Source organism: Phacochoerus africanus, chromosome 6 (assembly GCF_016906955.1).
Source record: "Phacochoerus africanus isolate WHEZ1 chromosome 6, ROS_Pafr_v1, whole genome shotgun sequence".
Lineage (NCBI taxonomy): Eukaryota > Metazoa > Chordata > Mammalia > Artiodactyla > Suidae > Phacochoerus > Phacochoerus africanus.
The window spans coordinates 18,562,701-18,580,471 of NC_062549.1; the positions used below are offsets into that span (position 1 = coordinate 18,562,701).

The 17,771-nt window shown below is 34.3% G+C and overlaps 1 protein-coding gene across 1 annotated transcript in view; it reads left to right on the forward strand.

Annotated features, from left to right (window-relative positions):
* The window catches only part of MRPL13 (mitochondrial ribosomal protein L13), a 64,257-nt gene that overhangs the window by 11,765 nt on the left and 34,721 nt on the right, over positions 1 to 17,771 (forward strand). Inside the window, exons 3-5 of the mRNA XM_047783348.1 lie at positions 1,528 to 1,621; positions 6,275 to 6,335; positions 12,868 to 12,954. Of these exons, the coding sequence (XP_047639304.1) occupies positions 1,528 to 1,621; positions 6,275 to 6,335; positions 12,868 to 12,954 (242 nt within the window). The remainder of the gene's footprint in view (positions 1 to 1,527; positions 1,622 to 6,274; positions 6,336 to 12,867; positions 12,955 to 17,771) is intronic.

Genomic DNA, 17,771 nt, shown 5'->3' on the forward strand with positions numbered 1-17,771 from the left:
TGACAAATCACTTAACTCGGAACAGACTTTAGCTTCTTCAGGTGTAAATGTCCGGATGAAAGCTAAAGTAATTTTGGCGTAATTTGAGACTGTATAGCTATCTTCTTACGCTCTTTGTTCTTCTGGTTCATTCGCCCAGTTGCCTCAGTAGCCCACTCTGTGTCGCTTTTAGGAACTTGAGTCACTCAATTTGTCGTAAGTTGTGAAACGTTCCTTTCAGCCAACTAATAGCAAGCTTCCCAGGTCTTTGCTTCACACCGGACTCCCTCACCCTCTAAGGAGGAGAATGCAGCTACTCTATCCTCTTTCCTTTACCCTTGTCCTATGTAAACTATGAACTTCTCTCTGAAAATTCTGTCATTCAAATTCAAAGCTCTGCATAGAATCTTATAATCGTTAGTTTCCATATACTATACTTATTTGTATTTCTTATTTTTTCAGTGTTTTTTTTTCCCAAATAAAGAAGCTTTAAGAATTGTTTGAACTTTGTTTTCTATTAGTAGAATAGGCATTTAATCTTTGTTTCTGTTTACTTGGAGTTCCCATCGTGGCACTAGGGAATCCGACTAGGAACCATGAGGTGGTGGGTTCAATCCCTGGCCTTGCTCAGTGGGTTAAAGATGTAGCGTTGCCATGAGCTGTGGTGTAGGTCACAGACACAGCTCAGATTGTATGTTGCTGTGGCTGTGGTGTGGGCTGGCAGCTATAGTTCCAATTAAACCCCTAGCCTGGGAATCTCCATATGCCGCCAGAGCGGCCCTAAAAAAAAAAAATGTTTCTCATCTTTGTCATGTATGGCGACTCTTGAAAACTTACATGTTGACTTTTGAGGATTTTTATTGGATGAACAGCCAGACTTAGGGGTACTTTCCACTGGAAAACTAATCCAACATATATATTTTAATTTTCAGGTCGTCTGTTGCATCAAATGTATGTGTACTCATAGCTGAGAGAGTCAGTTTAAATGTAACTAGGTAAATGTGGTTGGAGAAAACCTTGAGTTGGTAGTTAAGCATAAGATCATAGTACTCTGTCGTCCTCTGAATTTGAAAAGAAGAATAATCAATTGTGATATTTCAGCATTTGTTTTCATTTTTCCTATAGGTAAAACGTCTTTCTTCATCTCTATGCATATTGTTTTCATTTTCTCTCGTTTTTAAGGGAAAATTTGTATTAGATATTTAGAGGTGGTAAAGTATAACTATTAATAGTACATTTTAATGATGTGTAATCATAAGTGGGCAGAGCTAATAGGAATAGCCGTAGTTTGCTTTTAAAAGATGTATTGTTATTATTGGCATCTTATTAAATTCTCGTTTACCTTGTAGAGTTGAGATTTTCCAAATGTCTAGCCAACTCTTTCTATACTTAGATGTTATGTAAAAGAGAAGCATGATTCGCTTTATATTTTTGAAGTGTTTTTTTTGTACTTTGATAAGTTTTATAAATAACCAAGCCCACATTTTCTTAAAGTCAAGTATTTTCATATAAAATCTTTCTTTCTTTCTCTCTTGCTTTTAAATCTAGGTGACTGTGGAGATCATGTTGTCATAATGAACACAAGGCACATTGCATTTTCTGGAAACAAATGGGAACAAAAAGTATACTCCTCACATACTGGGTAAGATAATACTTTGACAGGGAAGATAGGTGGTTGAATGTATTACTTTAAGAATGTTATTGAGCTTATATAAAAGAAAAAGGCATTTTCAGAATTTAAGAAAACAGCAGTTTTGCTCATTCTGCATACGTGACTTAATCAAAAAACCACAAAACACTAAATACTCGTGATTACCTGACATTATTTGTTTTTCCTGGAAGCTTTTCATAGAACCTCTCTGATCTAGATTTTTCTCATTTTTACCCAGTCTTCTCACTTCTTTCCTTCTTCTTCCTGTAATTCATCTTACTGCCATTTCCAGAACCATCTTGATCATCTGAAAGTACATGAGATGTTGAAAGAATAGTGAGCGAGATCCCAAGTTTGTAAGATAAGTAAAATCTCCACAATATACCTTGCAACTTACAGGTCTGCAGTCTTTGAATAATAGTGACCTCTTAGCTCATGAGGCAATTTCGACATGGTCTAAGGTTTAGAAAGATCCCTATGCTATTGAGTCATCATCTGTTTTTCTCTAGCTTTCATAATCGTCTGTCTGTTTTGTAGACTAAACATCTGTATAGGTCCTTCAAAGTTCTTTATATGGCTTCCCTTTATGTATCTCCATTATTTCTTGGTCCTTGTTTACTGGGTGCAATCGTTGCTTGTCAGCATCTTTCTTAACTAAATATCTTAACTGGGTATCTTTCTTAACTAAATACAGTCACCAGGCAGTGTTCTGATGGTTTCCTGGTATAACATGACTCCTCCATCTTTCAGTTACACAGTCTTCAGTTGCAGTAGAAGTTTTCTTCGAGGCCCTATCGCTGTGGGCTATGTTGAGTTCACCGTTAGCTGAAACTCCTCTGAGTCTTTTTCAAACATGCTGCTGTTCAACCATGTGTCTTCCTTCCTGTATGTTTTAGTTGCATTGTAATCCAACTGCAGTACCTGAAGTTTACTCCATGTTAAATTTTATGTCCAGCCTTTTAAGATCTTTTGAGATCTTGATTGTCTCATATAATGTGTTAGTTAACCCCTCAGTTTGAGGTTGTGTACAGATTTAATTAAGCATACCTTCTTCAATATCATGCAAGATTATGTTTAGAAATATTAACCTTGCATTCTTGATCCAGATCATTTCTTTATTTCTAATGGTGCTTAAACAAGCAGATTTTGATATTGCTGTTGGTTTCTTTTCATGGCTTGTTCAAGTAGATCTTAAATGCTTGGAATAACTCTTTTTGCTTCTGTTAACCAGCCTTTTCCCACTCCTCCATTTAAACACTTTCATGAAGCCTTTGTTTAACATAAAAAAGTAAATTCACATCCATCTTTAGTAATTTTTACTGTTGACAAATCTCTGTATATAAATCAAGTTCTATAAATTTTAGAGGTAATTGAGAAAGAAACATGAAAATTTTAGATAGTATGGTAAAAATATAAAGGGACTTGCTCTGGTTGCTGTGGAGGTGTGGGTGCGATCCCTGACCCAGTGCAGTGGGTTAAAGCATCTCGCGTTGCTGCAGCTGTGGCATAGGTCACAGCTGCAGCTCAGATTCAATCTCTCCCTGGCCCAGGAGCTTCCATATGCCATGGGTACGGCCATAGAAAGACAATAGCATAAAGTATAACATTTCAAAGCAGTAATACCTGTACCATTACTGTGATTGAAGGAAAATAAGAGCACAGCCAGAGGTGACCAGCTAGTGTATTGTACCCAGCAGCTGGTAATATCTCCCTCAGTAGAGTCTCTCACCTATGGAGGAAAATCCAAACATCTTTGCAGATTACTGGTACCCAATTAGCATACAGCCTCAGAATCTTCATTTGAGCCAACTTACTGCTCTTTCTTCCCTCTCTGTCTTTGCATGTGTTGTTCTCCTTGGCAGGAATGTTTTTAAGAACTCTATTTCTTTGTTAAAACCTGGACGCTTCCCTATTTATTCATCCCCGGTAGGGTTAATCACTTTTGTTTCTATGTTTCTGTTGATGCTTCTCTTACGCCTTGGACATACCATTTTTATTAGGCTTAGAACACTTTATTACAATTATATATTCAAAATTTAACTTTCTAGTCATATAAGTTTTAATATACTAATTTTGGAAAATATAGAAAAGGTTAAAAAAAGTAAAAATCATCTTTATTCCTATGACTAAACATTTTAATATATATATATATATACAAGTTTATATCCTTTTTCACTTTATATAAAACTCTTAGAAGCCTTTTTATAAATATTATTTTTAATCACTGTGTCATAGTGCACAATGTAATGTATCGTACTTAATCATTGCTCTGTTTTTCCAATTTAAAATTTTGGCTTTTTATACAAAGCTGGAAAACATCTTGATCCAGTAAGTGTTTTCAGTATATAGGGTTATTTAAAATAAAACTTTAGAAATGTAATGAATTTCATGGTCAAAGGAATGATTATTTTTAGGTATTTCCAAGCACCAGTTTACTATCTTAATACTAGTACAAAAGTCTTTTATTATAAAACTGTTCACAGTATTATAATTAAAAATAATGTAATAATAATAAGGCTCTGCTACTTTACTGGGCATTTAATTTCATTTGCATTATAATGAGGCCTTAATGCTTTCCTTATGACTTTCTCTGAACATTTCATCTATTAATAATGTTAATTCACTATGGTATTTTTTACTTTTTATAAGTTTTCTCTCCTTTTTCAATGAATTTTATTGTATTTATAGTTTCACAACCATCATCACAACCTAATTTTAGAACGTTTCCATCCCAAACCCCCAGTTCACCCTCCCTCCCACCCCCACCTGTTCCCTTTGATAACCATAAACTTTTCAAAGTCTGTGAGTCTGTTTCTGTTCAGTATAAATTTACTTTATGATGTCTTTCGCTGTACGGTTATTTAACTTTTATATAATTAAATTTCTCTTTTCTTTCGTAATTTTCTTTATTTCCCAGTCTCAGAAAAACCTCCTTTGTCTAGATATTTCGTAAACATTCACTTCTGATTGTTTTAGAGGTTGGATGAGATGGGTATGTGTGCATCTTGAACTTAAACATCTGAGTCTCTAATCACTTAAAATGTATTGACAAGAGTTATAAGTATCAGCTTACTGTTAGATGTCAAAATAGAATTCAGTCACTTTTTTTGAGAACAGGATCCTGTTATATTTTTTATCTGTGTGTCCCCAGCACTCAGAAATAAATAGGCATTTATTTAGTGTTTACTGAATTAATTTGAATTGGAAAAAAATCTTTGGCTAACAGTTAAAGCAAATTTTCTTCTACTTCATTTAGCCTGTCCCCTATTGGAGGAAAAAATGTAGTTACTTTTTCACCGGTAAAAAAAAATCACTGAGTATATCATTACTCAAGGCAGTCTCCTACTCATATTTTTATAGTAGTTCTCTAAATCCTTTAGGATAAAGTCCAACTCCTGAAATATAATGCAAATCGTATTATGCTTTAAAATTTGCCATCCTAGTATTAAAAATAGAAAGATAATTTTTAGTGTAGAAGTCGTGAAGTATCTTTTTCCTGCAGAGAAAGAATACGGAATAGAAGCCTAGGCAGGTATTTCTTTTTCTGAAATTCCATGGAACAAATGAAATGTATCCATCTTTCTCATCAAACTTTTAAATTTGCTTTCTTAAATTTTATTTCTGAGGTGTGATTCTTTAAATCATCTTTAAAATGCTTTCTAGTCTTGTTAAAACATATAAAAGGAATCACATTTAGGCAATCCTTCATTTTTCTTACAAAGTCCACTGCCTTTGCATCTTTTTCCATTCCTTGAAAATCATTTAGACTTTATTCATCCATTCAGTGTAATAAAAACCTTACATCTGTATTTTGTTTTTGTTTTAAATTTCTTAAGCACTTTCACAAACATTTTCCCATTTGGCTCTTATAAAAATCCTGAGAGATAGGGCAGATGTTGTCATTTTTCTTATATGAACAAACTGATATTTAAAGAGATGAAATTGAGTTGCCTCATATTGAACTGGTAACCACAGGCACAACCCAGATTCCATACCTGAATCTGAGGCATTCACGTCACTTCGATACCTCCAGTACCATCCCAAATATTTTTTTAATCTCCATTTTATTCATTTTATGTATAAACTTTTGATATAAACACAATGAAATATTTATTACTTAGAACAAGAATATGACTTCCTGTTAACAGGAAATAGGATCACGACCTGTAGCGTATTAACTCACCTTCAGAAGCAGATAGTCTATCCGTATTTAGTGTAAACCCGACCCCTAGTTTATATAGTTTGTCTAATTTGTCAGGGAACGTGAAACATTTTGGCACTTTACTTTTTCTTAATTCAAGCAGTGATAAACTATCATGAATGTTGGGCTGAAAGTGTGAATGAGTGAGTGAATGAATGATGAAGAACGTTAAGTTGCAGTGGAAATAAATAGTTAGCAAAGAAATTTTCCAAGATGTAGAACTTTTTATGAAATAATGATTGCTAATTTGACCACTTTAGAGAATAGCATTTTAAATAGCACAGATTACTGCTTAATTTTTAAGACATTGATGAACAGCATAGTTTCCAGAAACAAGTACAGTTGCACAATAAAAATAGTTTTTATATATAAAATAATGTTTATATCAAGACTGCTGTACCATAGCCTACTCCCAATGTTAATGTCTTTGCTTCTTTTAACAGCTACCCAGGTGGATTCAGACAAGTAACAGCTGCTCAGCTTCACCAGAAGGATCCAGTGGCGGTAAGTTTATTTGTTTTTTATTATTTATCATCTGTGAAACGACTGGTTCAGACACCAGGTTTTCCATTTTTCCTGTCTTCTAAAGTAGCTAGCACTCAGGATTGTAAGTTCTTCACTATATCACACAAGTTTTGATAAGTATCATTTCATTATCATTCAATTCTATAGCTTTTCTAATTATAATTTAGCATATTTTGCATTTTGTCAGAGAATTTTGATGCCTTTCTTTTTAGTTTCTTGACATGTACATGATCACCTATAATATGATATGATCACTGAGAATGTTTTGGGGAGAAAGACATATGCCTCTGTATATGTTTATATATATACATTGTATGAAATATGCTAAATACATTGTTCCAGTCTTAGAGTTTCACTAACTTCTTTTTTGTTTGCTTGATTTATCAATTACCTGAAAGAGTTCTGTTAAAATCCCAATTGTGGATTTATTAATTTTTCCTAGTAGTTCTGTCAGTATTTGCTTTTTATGTTTAAAGATATAGTGTTAGATGACTTTAAGTTTGGAATTATACTCTTCCTAAAGAATCGATCAGAGTCTGTACTGACTTTCTTTATCTCCAATAATGCTTTTTAACTTGTCTATTTTTTTAATACTAATATTAATATAGCTGTATCAGCTTTTTAAAGTAAGTTTTATTGGGAGTTCCTGTCATGGCGCAGTGGTTAACGAATCCGAATAGGAACCATGAGGTTGTGGGTTCAATTCCTGGCCTTGCTCAGTGGGTTAAGGATCCGGCGTTGCTGTGAGCCGTGGTGTAGGTTGCAGGTGTGGCTCGGATCTGGCGTTACTGAGGCTCTGGCGTAGGTTGGCGGCTACAGCTCTGATTGGACCCCTAGCCTGGGAACCTCCATATGCCACGGGAGCGGCCCTAGAAAAGGCAAAAAGACAATAAATAAATAAATAAAGTTTTATTGAATTATATTTGACTTAACGATGTTGTGATAACTTCTGCTGTTAAAGTGATTCAGTTACACATGTACACATATCCATTTTTTTCAGATTCTTTTCCCATATAGGTTGTTACAGGACATCAGGTGTATTTCCTTGTGCAACACAGCAGATCCCCGTTGACCATCCATTCCATATACAATACCGTGCATATCAATTGCTTTTTCTTTGGATGTGTATCTATTGTAGATTTTTGGTTTGTCGTTACCATGAGCTTTTGATATGGTAGTCTAGATATATTCAAGATTATTTTAAGTCACTGGTCTCAGTTTTGATAGTCTTTAGCTTTTGTTTTGTATGTTTGGCTTCCTCTTGTATTTTTTAAAAGCTTCTTAAAAATAATTCTTGGCATTTATATCTAAGTCTGATATTTGTAGGCTTTGCGGTTCTTTATTGTTTCTGCTCAGGATACTTGGGAAGTATATGTACCTTGTAAAACCTCATCTCTGGGAACTTGTGAGACCTATGTTAAAAATGAATTTCCTCAGAAAAGACTTACTTAGCTTCTGACAGGGGAATGGGGCTATATACATACCAATCTAAGACCTCTTTAAGTTATACTTTAGACCTCTAGATTTTGATTCCCAGAGAAAGGGTGAATTTGGGGGCTCAGAGCCTCATGAAGTCAGGTTCATGGTTGCTCAGCAGGTTAGGGCTGAAGTACGGGTGCTGTGAAACTTAAGGAAAAAAGTTAACATAAAACAAGACAGAGACATTTATCTTAATTAAAGGTGGGAACCAGGGGACTCAAGGTCTCCTGGGCCAAGAGCCCTGCCTCAAGAAACCACACAGCTTTTATTGTGCTCTTTGGGATTATGTCAAGTGAGGAGGGGGTTGTAGGTGTAGGATATAGGTTTTTTTTAAATTATTTTAGAAGTCACATAGCCGGTTGCTGATTAAGCTTTTATTCTAACCTTTAGGCATTTAACAATCATTAGCATTGAGGAAGCTTGGCATCAGCTATCTATGCATAGCATTCTAGAGAATCACCATTGTGCTTCTGCAGACGGCACGCCTATCTTCAGCAGCCTGGCATGCCTAGGTTTGCACCTCTGTTCTCCTTGCTAATATATATCCTGCTAATGACCCCTCATAAACCCCTTGGGGCCATGAGGCTCATCTTCCTCTTTTTCTTTAGAGGACATATCCTGCTGTGCAAATGGCATGCCTATCTGCACAGGTCCAGCATGCCTAGACCAACGCATTAATGTCCTCATTCAGCTGACCCTGTGAATAACTTATGCCTTCAGGTCTTTGTTCTTAAGCTTAAGTCGTTTACCAGCACTTCGACTCTTTTTCAAGCAGGAATATGGGGTAAAGTAAAGCAGGACAAGATGGAGTTTTCAGCATAGAAAATAGAAGCAAAGAGGCTAAGAAAAGATTGTTAGAAACATGTCTCACGACACATAGTTAGCAGTTACCTATTAGGAAAGACTTCTATGTTTTCATTTCTCTACTCAGCACCCTGGATATTGCCTTTCTGTTGAAAATCTAGATGTATGAGGATGTCTTGATCCTACCTCCTGACCCGAAAGGCATAGTCCTCTAAAACCCAAGCCCTGCACTAAGCTGATGTCCTAAGGCAAATGCTGGCCCTAGGACTCATTTTCTTATTCTTTCTTCTATTTTTGGCCTCCCGTCATGCTTTTATTTTATTTTATTTTAAATGAAAATAAAGGTACTGTATTTATTGGGAAAACCCTGCATTTAAGTGGACTTGTGCAGCTCAAACCTTTGTTGTTCAAGGATCAATTGGATTTCAATAACATGATTAAAAATGGACTCATTAAAATAATGTGACTTTTGATATTTACAAATGTAACATAAATTATATATGTGTAAGTGTGTGTAACTGTAACCAATAGGTGCAAAATATATCCTTTCAAAAACACATAGACTATTTATAGAAACAACATGCTGAGCCATAATTGTAGTTTCAACAAAATTGATATCATATACAGAGTGTATAATATCAGCATAATGAAATTAAGCTAGAAATAAGTAATAGGAAAAAAACTAGAAAAATCCCTATTAGTAAGAGATTAACAAAGTGAAAAAGATTAGTTTGAACTGAATGATAATTTGAAAACCTAAGGAATTCACTTACAGTCATGGTTAAATAAATGTTTAGAGCCTTAAATTCATAAGACAGCAAAGAAGAGTTAAACAAATGATGTAAGCCTCCAGTTCAAGAAGTTGCCAAAGGAAGAGCAAATTAAACATAAAGGAAATTTAAAAAGAAAAAATAGAGAGTAGAAATTACAAAAAAAAGAAATAGACTATAGAATGCCATGCTTTTAAAAAGATGTTAAAAACAATATTATTAACTTCACTAATACTTATTTATTATTTTATCATTAGAGTTATATACTGGGAGAAGTTCCTAACCAAAATGCTAGGCCTCAGTATAGCTAAAAGGAAAACCTCCTGTTACCTTTTCACAGTTTTATTTTTCCTCCTTAAGTCTAGATACCCAGTCTTAAGCTGTACTCATAAATTAGATAGCATTTTTCCCATTTGGACCTGTTTTAGCTTTTTACTTAAATACATTCATAAATAAGCAAAGTGTTAGACTAAGAAGACATTCCTTTATGTTTCCCTAAAATGGTAAATAAAAATAGATATCTGTTGTCAGGATACAACCATTTCTTTGGTGTAGTATTGCCTAAAACTTTCTTGGTTAAAGTTTTGAAGTTCCATGCCTTACTATTTATTTTTACTTTTTATCATTTAAATCTATTTTACAAAAACAACTCAGAAATGACTTCTTTAAAGAAATATTTAATTGTTCTCTTTTATAATTTCATGTGTTTTTAGATTATCACAAGTCAAATAAAGTACTCTATTTTGATTATTAATATGGGTTGCATATAATAATAGCATTAAGTTGTAGGGAGTTTTCTTGTGACACAGTGGGTTAAGGATCTGGCGTTGTCATTGCAACAGTTTGGGTTGCTGCTGTGGTGCAGTTTCCGTCCCTGTCTCAGGAGCTTCCACATGCCATAGATGCGACCAAAAAAATTGTTGTTAAGGCTTCTGATAACATACACCATCATTTTGACAACGTTATAGTTTTAATACTTTAAAAATATTTTTAAATATTTTAAAAATTATTTTCTAGTTTGTCAAGTCTGCTAACTGTACACTAGGAGGCAGTATAGTCCAGCTTTTGATGTTAAGAATTTGGCTTTGGATAACACTTGTAAAAACTTTTTCAAATTATTATTTATGAACAAATATTGAAATGCATTACAAATGTTTGATGATGACTTATAAAATACTTAGAGTTAAATCCATTTGAATTGTTACCTCATTAAAAGATCTTGATTTTTTTAAGTCTTAATTTTGATGTTTTGAAAAAGAATGGTTTTTTTAAGAGTTATTTTTACTTCCAATTCAGACACTCAGTGTTTTTTTTTTTTTTTTGAACATTAGGTCTTCTACCCAACAGACGTAATTTGCTAATCGATACTTGGTGTATGCGGCTTTTAAGAGAATTTGTTTCATATTGCATCCTTCTGATCTTTAGTACAATCTTGGAATGTTATTTGTAAAGTACACGATTAATACATATAAATAGTTATTAGTATATCTTTAAATACTTTGACATATTTTTATAATTACATGAAAGATCATTCTAAATTCAAATATATTGATTCAGCCCTTTCTATATATTCTTTATCCCTCTTGTCATACATTGTAGTTTCCTTAAGAGTTTGTGTTATATTTTTCTCCTAATATGATTCCTTTCTTATGTTTATTCCCTCTCCTATAGTTTATATTTTGTTCTTAAAAATTTTTTAAGAACATGAAAACCAAATGCCAAGTAACCCTACTAATACAATAAAATTTCTATGAAGAGTGGAAGTCAGAGGATATAATGACTTGCTTATCCAGACAAGATGCTGAGTAGCCTTAACACTGTTGGTTTCTATTACAGACTTTTAAAACATGAAGAATTTTAAAGACTGGTATCGGTGCTGTCCAATAGAAATTTCTGCTGTGATGAAAATGCTCTTTGTCTGCACCGTCAAACATAGTAACCACTAGCCACATGTGACAACTGACCACTTGAAACGTGGCTTATATGATTCAGGCACTGAATTTCTAATTGCCTTTAATTTTAACAGTATAGTCTCTATTTAAATAAAGTCTCCAGAACATAAAGTCTTAACAGCACTAATATAGAAAATAAATGGAAAATACATGTGGGATCCATTAGCTTTTGCACATACTAAGGTTTTGTAGTCTGGTTTAATAAGAAAATAAAAGGATCAGGAAATCCTTTATAGTGCAGTTCTGTTGTATCGTGTATTGTTTTGGTGGGTTTAGTTTAATACATGCCAAATTAGACCCTTGAAACATGAGTGCAGATGATAAAAACCAGTTTGACACTCCAAATATCTGTTAGTACTTTCATGAAAAGTTTGCATGTATTTGTACACACTATATACCAGGAGGCCCCCGGGAAGTTATGGAGCACAGGGTAGCACTGCGTGGCCTTCTCTTAACAAAACACACTTAAAGGGAGTTCCTGTCGTGGCTCAGTGGAACAAATCCAACTAGTGTCCATGAGGATGCAGGTTCGATCCCTGGCCTCGCTCAGTGGGGTAAGGATCTGCGTTGCTGTGGCTGTGGTGTAGGCCAGCAGTTGTAGCTCTGATTCAGATTCACCCCCTAGCCTGGGAACTTCCATGTGCTGCAGGTGCGCCCCCTCCCCCAACAAAAAAGCATAAAAAACCAGATGCTTAAAATCACATTCAGATCAACAATGAGGATAAACTTAAAAGTGGGAAAGTAAATCATGGAAAGCTTAGTTTGCCATCTGTGGAATGCGTATGGCAGGGAGATGGAACTTTGTCTTCCTGAAGGTTATAGAGAGAAACACATTATAGGTGCGATTCCATGTACCAGTAAGCCTGCCTTGTTTGAAATCCAAGGAAGCCACCACCACCTTAGATACATGAAATTGGAGGAGTTCTGTAACCTCACTAAAATTTGTCTTCTCATCTGTAAAGTGGGACTTAGCCTTGTAAGCAAGGTAACAAATGTAATGCGGTGACTGGGGTACACATGTTAAGTTTTCAATGAATGTTAACCATGACCAGTGTTACAGATTTGTGACTTACAGAGTCAGTCTCGTGACTGTATGGTCAGGTTTAGTTTAGGAGTTGGAAGCCTCCTGTTCTCCCACCTGGAGGAAACCAGATTAAACCTCCCTAGAATCTGCTCTAACCTGTGTGTGATAGATTGCTTGAGCCACAGATTCTTATATAAGCTCTGAGAATGTCTTCATATTCCATCACATGGCACACACACAGGTTATTTTTCTCTTTTTTGTTGCTTTTCTAAATAAAAATAAGCAAATAAAGCCCAAAGAAAATTGTAATGTTCTTAGTAATAAAAGTTCCTTTTCAGTTGCTGCCACATGTCTAATTAGGTCTCCATTTTGTTCCTTTCATATTCATATTGAGTCTGAGCCCAGTTGTTTCCATCACTGTCTCTGTGTTTATATCTCCAGTCACTTTTTCTTACTGAGTCCTCTGTGTGTCTGTTTTTCAGATTGTAAAACTAGCTATTTATGGCATGTTGCCAAAAAACCTTCACAGAAGAACTATGATGCAGAGGTTGCATCTTTTCCCAGATGAAGTAAGTCATTTGTGATGCCTCTTAAATTTTCAATTAAATATTTTCTCTCATTTTTAAATTATTATCGTACTTGTTTTCAATAATTCCATGTCAATTTATGGATTTTTTTTTTGGCATTTTTACAGTGAATGCGCTATAATAACAATTGCTTCTATTTTAAATCATAAAGTGAGCCATCATTGGACTAAAAATCAAAAGTCTTTAAGTTCTATATTTTCACTTTAATAACTGCTTTCTTTGGAACAAGGAACTATAATCTGCTTTCTCATGAACAAGAAACTATAATTAGAGTCCCTGTTAAATTGAAGGTACTAATTGATTTCATGAACTATAAAAAAGTATTGAGTTTACTTTTTATGTGACCTGTAGCTTCTATGAATCATGGATTAATAGCATAGCTTTGATTGCTAATTATTTCTTATGATTTAACTTTAGAATACTTACTCCTACTCAGAATTTATTCAGCTAAAAATACTTGAAAACAAATAAACAATTTTAAGTGTAACTGTATTATGCTGATGTGAGTATTTAGCTTTTCTCTCCAGCATAATATAATGAAACACTAAAAAGTTGTATGATAAAATAGTTGAGTCCAGACTTTGGAATCAGACTGCCTGAGTTCAAACCCACGATCCACCATTTATTTACTTTTGTGGCCATTATTATCTCTGTTTTTTCATCTGTGAAATGGACATAATAATTGTGCCTACTTCATAAGATTGTTCTAAGCATTAGATAACATCTGTAGAGTGCTTATACCAGGCCCTGGCACAGTAAGTGCCAGTTGCTGTCAATATTGGTTATAATTATTATCTTTATAGTTGCTGCTGGAGGAATAATTTAGAAATCATTCCAGAATATGAAGTTAAATCAACTGTTCAAGACCCTTGTGTGTTCTATTATTAGTTTAAATAATGCATAAGTAAATTACTTATGCTTTATCAAAGTGGCTAGTTTGTTACCTTTGCTTTGCATGAATGATAGAATAATTTTCCACTATTCACTTGACCTCTGAAGTAACGTGTATGGGAGCAGTATCATCATGTAAGGATAAATGACCTTGGGTATAAAATCACAAGAACTTTAAAACTCCTACTTCTGATTGTACTTTCACATGTTTTTAGGAACCGTTATTTCTAAAACACAAACAAAAAATAGTAATACTGTTTTTCCTAATTACAAGGCTATTAGGTTCCAGTGTAAATTACTTAAATAATTTTAGGTAATTTGTCAAAAAATTTTGACAGCACATTTTTTAAGACTTTTTAAAGTATAGTTGATTTACAGTGTTGTCAATTTCTGCTGTACAGCAGAGTGACCTAGTTAGACATGTATATATATATATATATATACATTCCTTTTCTCATTTTTTATCATGTTCTATCACAGGTGATAGGATATAGTTCCCTGTGGTATACAGTAGGACCTCATTGTTTATGACAACACATTTTATAGTCATGGCATAGGGAAATGGGCACTCAGACATTGCTGGTGGGAACACAAAATAGTGCAACCCACAAGGAATCCTGAGAATTAACATTCAACAAAAATACATACATGAGGAGATTCATGCTTGATCCAGCAATCTCATTTATAGCAATTTACCTTGAAAGTACACATACATAAGATTATTGTTTCCACATTATCTATACTCATTAAGTAATAGAAATAAATGAAGGCTTATTCATAGGAAATTGGCTAAATTATGCTATATCTATTTAGTTGAATACTGTGCAGTTATAAAAAAAGGAGTGACAGATATCGTGTGACTTACTAAGTAATGCTTTCCAGGTTATATTGCTAAGTGAAAAGCAAGGTGAAAAAGAATATAGGTAGCATGCTACTTTTTCGTATGCATTTATTCATGTGCATATTTACATATACATATATGTATATATTTTTGCAGAAGAATAAATGAGAAAATGAAATTGGTTACTTACTAGATCATGGGCACAAAAAGATGGAAGGAGTAGGGAAGAGAATGAGATTTTTTAAAGAATACCTTTAAAAACAATTTTTTTTACTTTAACTTTTTTATCGTGTTGATTTTATATATTCAAAAAAATAAAGTGACAATACCAGTAGAAGTAGGCACAACTAGTGCCCAGATCTTATTTCCTAGGTGCCATTCCCTATTAAAAGGAATGTGGTCTCCATAGAGAAGTGGTTGATTCTAGGTCTAGGGCAGAGAAAGAACGCAAGGTTATTTTGGAGTATACACATGAACGAGATTATTATTTATAATAGTAAAATAATAAGTAACAGGAAAGTAAAGCACTGCTCAAAAAGTGATAGAGAAATATCAGAAGAACATAAGAGGCATCTTGAAGTGGTACCTGCTGACCAAATATGGGACTGTGTGAACCTTGAAATGAATGGTCATAATGATGGCTTACCTTGAATAAAAACCAAAAATCTGTGAGCCCATGGTGATAGTCCAAAAACTATTTTTAACTGGTTATAATTGCCCTCTCGTTTCTGGAAAAAGAAAAGCTCTTCTTTAGAAAAGAATGTCATCTTTTTAAAAAAATGTAGAGATAATACTGAAATTAAAAAACCACCATTATCAGCATTTTCTATGGCCATGGAGTAAAATATTTGAAGAGGATATTCATAGAACTTCAAAACATCCTGCCATAGAGTACTTACTACTTAACTTTTATGTTAAAGCCATCTAGTGGGCCACCAACCATTACCAAGAGATTAATATATTGTCAGTGTGAGGTAAACTGGCCGTCATGTGCCTCCTGCTATTACTAAAGCACAAAAGACCCCATATGTAAACTGTATAGCATCCTACCAGAAATGTTTAACTAACCTGAATGTAATCATGAGGAAACATTCCCACAAATCCAAAATAAAAGGATGTTCGGCAACCTAATTGGCCTGGCCTCTTCAAAAATGGTAATTTCATAAAAGTTAAAGAAGATAAAAGATAAAGAAGGACACGCTTCAGATTAAAGCAAGGACACTTCTTCAGAAGCTCAAGAATATATTATATAGGAGTTCCTGTCGTGGCTCAGTGGTTAATGAATCCGACTAGGAACCATGAGGTTGCAGGTTCCATCCCTGGCCTCGCTCAGTGGGTTAAGGATCTGGCCTTGCCATGAGCTGTGGTGTAGGTCGCAGACACGGCTCGGATCTGGCATTGCTGTGGCTGTGGTGTAGGCTGCGGCTACAGCTCTGATTGGACCCTAGCCTGGGAACCTCCATATGCTGTGGGAGCGGCACTAGAAAAGGCAAAAAGACACACACATACACACACAAAAAATATATATATATAAAATGTATGTTAAACAACATAATAACATAATAGCTACAGCATGTGACCCTCAATTGGATCTTGGGTTGGAAAAGTAAAAGTATCTAAGACATTACTAGACAAATTTGAAAAATTTGAATATGTACTGTGTATTAGATAAAAAGTATTCCATCAGTGTTAGTTTTCCTGAACGTGAATTTGTAATGTGGTTATGTAGGAGGCAGTTCTTAACATTTAGGAGATATATGCCGAAATATTTATGGATGAAATATTTCTATACCACTCTCAAATAGTTCAACCAGAAGGAAAGTATTTGATGAATGTGAGTTTATGACTAGATAAAAAGAGAGAAAGCAGTCATGTCATATCTTAACAACTGGTGAATTTAGATGAAGGTTAGATGAGTATTCATTATATTCTCACAACTTTTCTATAGATTTGAAATTCCTTTAAAAGTTGCAAAAGATATATATGTGTGTGTGTATATATATATATATATGATCATTCTGCCCCATTATTTCTTTTTTCCAATTTCCCTCATAGGTTAACCACCTTTTCCATGCAGAGAACGTGAACCCATTTTTAAAAGCTCCATAAACACATTCATTTAGCATTTTGCGTTACCTTCTCTGTGTGCTAATTAAAGGAGGCACCTCCTCCTCTTACTGGTTTTATGTATAATCCCTGATCAGCATCTTTCATTGCTGATTTTGTGTTGATTTTGTCCATTATTTAGTGGACTAATATTGGTGAAATTTTATAAGCTCATTTCAGTCAAAGTTCTATTCAATTTGGCAAACATTGGTAAATGTTTGGAACCCACTATGTTCCAAATTCTCTATGCTCAGTGTGCAGTTGGCAGTTTTTGAAAGTGTCTTTGCAAATTATTTAAGGATTTTTTTAATGACTTCTCAAAGAAGTGTGATATATTCATAAATTTTCATAAATACTGGCAGAAAAACTCCTTCAGTAAGTAAAAAAATAAGGACCCCAACAGTATTTCATGTGCCCAGGCCTCTTCTTGTTCTAATTCTGTGTAATTATACTTGCATACTTGAATATGCTGGGGAAGAAAAAAATATTTTTTCAGTGCTCTTTAGTGAAGAAATACATTGTCAATAGTGTTTTTTGTGTTTTGTGTATGTTGATAGTGACCCAGCCTATTATCCAAACCATAACTTTAAAAAACCATTTTAAATTTTTAAAAATATTTTCAGGAGTTCCCATTGTGGCTTAGTGGGTTACGAATCCCACTCGTATCCATGAGGATGTGGATTCGATCCCTTGCCTCATTCATTTGGTTAAGGATCCAGTGTTGCCGTGAGCCATGGTGTAGGTCGTAGATGCAGCTCAGATCCCACATGGCTGTGGTGTAGGCTGGCAGCCGCAGCTCTGATTTGACCCGTAACCTGGGAACTTACGTATGCTGCAAGTGCAGCCCTAAAAAGCAAAAAAAAGAAAAAGAAAAAAAAATTTATATATATATTTTTTTTTCTTTTTTTTCTTTTTTGTCTTTTTGCCTTTTCTAGGGCCACTCCCATGGCATATGGAGGTT